Source organism: Mercurialis annua, linkage group LG1-X, assembly GCF_937616625.2.
Source record: "Mercurialis annua linkage group LG1-X, ddMerAnnu1.2, whole genome shotgun sequence".
In the NCBI taxonomy this organism is placed as follows: domain Eukaryota; kingdom Viridiplantae; phylum Streptophyta; class Magnoliopsida; order Malpighiales; family Euphorbiaceae; genus Mercurialis; species Mercurialis annua.
Window position 1 is genome coordinate 38,665,045 of NC_065570.1, and position 3,401 is coordinate 38,668,445.

The window sequence follows — 3,401 nt, forward strand, 5'->3', positions numbered from 1 at the left end:
GCCGGCGTGTTTTTGTCATGTATTTTATTTTAATACTTTAATGATAAATTTTAAATATGATTTAAATTATCATGAATAACATATTTATATGATTGTTGTTAAATATGATTTAAAATAGTAAAATAATATGTTTTAATGTTTATCTTATTGGTTATATGCTTTGCATGATTATTTTACATGTGATAAGATAGGATAACTAAATAGGATAAATAACAAACCCTTATTTAATATTAAGTCTTCAATATACCTCCCATTGTAATAACACTTGTCAAGACTTAGATTGCTATGTATAGGCTATGCCAAAGCATGATGTATAAAGTCATCTAAGTAAGATAAGTTGGATAAAAGTGATATCCATATGTTTGATTTGGTTAGACTTAACTAGGTTATCAAAATAGTTTTGAACCTAGGGTATAAGATAGAATATCAAGACTACATGTGATGTTAATATTCTATGTTCAAGAATTGCATGAGATGTAATTGGTAAAGTGTTACCTACCTAAATAAACCCCACTTAAAGTGATAAGCCAAAGTTTACTTGAAGTAGGGTGAAATATGGATCTTGTCCCACTATTATTTTTCAATTGTTGAAATTAACATTAAGGGTTTTTATATGAATTATGGATATATGTTGTGGGAATTTTATTGTGCCTTTTATTAAATGCTACTTGTATATTTATTGTTGTAGAGATGGCTACAAACACTACACCTACTTCATCAGTGCGATCAATCCTTGAGAAGGATAAGCTCAATGGCACTAACTTTCTGGACTGGTGCAGAAAACTAAGAATTGTTCTGAGGCAAGAAAGAAAGGAATATATCCTTGATCAACCCCTCCCTGAGGAACCAACTCCTGCTGCTACTAGAGCTCAAAGGGATGCTTATACGAAGCATCTCAATGACTCTACTGATGTCACTTGCATTATGCTTGGATGCATGGAGAATGAACTCCAAAAGCAAATGATGGAATTGGATGCGAACACCATGATTACTGATCTCATGGAAATGTTCCAAGAGAGAGCAAGAATTGAAAGGTTCAATACCATCAAGGATTTGCTTTCTTGCAAGTTGACTACTGGCGGCTCAGTTAGTCCTCATGTTTTGAAGATGAAGGGTCATCTTGAACATTTGGACAGGCTCGGTCTCTCAATTGCCCAAGAGTTGGCTACAGACATTATTCTCCAATCTTTGCCTGAGGCTTATGATGGTTTCATCATGAACTTCAATATGCATAATATGGAGAAGACCACCACAGAGTTGCATGGGATGCTTCAAACTGCTGAAAAGAACATCAAGAATGAGATTAAGGATGTTCTTATGGTCAACAAGGGAAAGGGTATGAAAAGGTCTGGTAAGGGCAAGGGAAAGGCTTTCAAGAAGTCTAAACCCAAGTCCAAGCCCAAGACCAAGGATGAACCCAAAGCAAAACCGCCAAAGGAAGGAACTTGCTTTTTCTGCAAGGAACCTGGACATTGGAAAAGGAATTGCAAGAAATATCTGGATGATCTGAAGAAGAACAAGGGTAGTGAGACTACCACTTCAGGTATTCATGTTATAGAAATTAATCTTTCTACTTCTGATTCATGGGTATTAGATACTGGATCTGGATCTCACATTTGTACTAATGTGCAGGGTCTCAAAAGGAGTAGAAGTTTGACAAAAGGCGAAGTGGACCTACGAGTTGGCAATGGAGCAAGAGTTGCTGCTTTAGCTGTAGGGACTTATGAGTTATCTTTGCCTAGTGGACTTATTTTATCTTTGAACAAATGTTATTATGTACCTACCATGTGTAGGAATATTATTCCTGTTTCTTGTTTGGACAAGGATGGTTTTGAATTTATTATTAGGAATAATAAATGCAGTATTTCGCATAATAACATTCTTTATGGATATGCTCCACGCAGTAGTGGTCTTTATATTTTAAATGTTGAAGACACTAATGAAAAATCAATCTATAACATCAATGCTAAGAAGTTTAAGTCAAATGATTTAAACTCTACTTATCTCTGGCATTGTCGTTTAGGCCATATAAATGAGAAACGCATATCAAAACTTCAAAGAGATGGACTTTTGAATTCATTTGATTATGAATCATTTGAAACATGTGAATCTTGTCTAATGGGCAAAATGACAAAAACACCTTTTATTGGACAAGGTGAAAGAGCTAAAAACTTATTGGGCCTTATACATACAGATGTATGTGGTCCATTAAGTACAAATGCTAGAGGTGGATTTCAGTACTTCATTACTTTTACTGATGATCTCAGTAGATATGGTTATGTTTATCTGATGAAACATAAATCTGAATCTTTTGAAAAGTTCAAAATATTTAAGAATGAAGTACAAAATCAACTTGGTAAAAATATTAAAACACTAAGATCTGATCGAGGTGGTGAATATTTAAGCCAAGAATTTGTAGATCATCTAAGAGATTGTGGGATCGTTTCTCAATTGACTCCACCTGGAACACCACAATGGAATGGTGTGTCTGAACGGAGAAATCGAACTCTATTGGATATGGTTCGATCAATGATGAGTCAAACTGATCTTCCAATCTCATTTTGGGGTTATGCTTTAGAAACCGCTGCATTCATTTTGAATAGAGTTCCATCAAAGGCAGTTGAAAAGACACCATATGAGATATGGACTGGAAAAACTCCTAGTTTGTCTTTTCTTAAGATTTGGGGATGTCAAGCTTATGTGAAGCGACTAATTTCAGATAAATTAGCACCCAAATCCGACAAATGTCTTTTTGTAGGATATCCTAAAGAAACTAAAGGATATTACTTCTACAATGCTTATGAGAACAAAGTGTTTGTTGCTCGAAATGGTATCTTTTTGGAAAAAGAATTTATTTCCAAAGGAACCAGTGGGAGTACAGTACAACTTGAAGAAATTCAAGAACCACAAAATAGCATTGTACCAAGTATGGAACCTCAAAAGAATCAACAAGCAATTGCTGAACCAGTACAAATACCACAAGGCCAAAGGAGGTCTGATAGGACACGTCATAATCCTATGAGATATAGATTTCTCATTACTGAGAACAATGATGTGATGATTGTGGATCAAGAAGAACCCACATCCTATCAAGAGGCCATAAATAGTCCTGACTCTGAAAAATGGCTCGAAGCCATGAGATCTGAAATGCAATCCATGTATGATAATCAAGTTTGGACCTTGATTGACCCAACGGATGGTGTAAAAACCATTGGGTGCAAATGGGTCTTCAAAATGAAGACTGACATGGATGGCAATGTGCATACCTATAAAGCAAGACTAGTTGCAAAAGGTTTCAGACAAATACATGGTATAGACTATGATGAAACCTTTTCACCAGTTGCTATGCTCAAATCCATTCGAATTCTCCTTGCCATAGCTGCATATTATGACTATGAGAT

General features: G+C 35.3%; 1 protein-coding gene across 1 annotated transcript; it reads left to right on the forward strand.

The window, feature by feature from the left end:
• The first annotated feature begins 1,171 nt into the window (after positions 1-1,171).
• LOC126668049 (uncharacterized) lies at positions 1,172-1,686 on the forward strand. Its single transcript, XM_050361266.2, has 2 exons — positions 1,172-1,543; positions 1,633-1,686. Exons 1-2 carry the CDS (start codon positions 1,216-1,218, stop codon positions 1,647-1,649), a joined length of 345 nt encoding a protein of 114 aa, XP_050217223.1. The 5' UTR covers positions 1,172-1,215; the 3' UTR covers positions 1,650-1,686.
• Positions 1,687-3,401: the final 1,715 nt, after the last annotated feature.

Excerpts from the sequence above, each read along its gene's own strand:
- LOC126668049 (XM_050361266.2), top strand. The coding sequence starts at position 1,216 with ATGAACTTCAATATGCATAATATGGAGAAGACCACCACAGAGTTGCAT.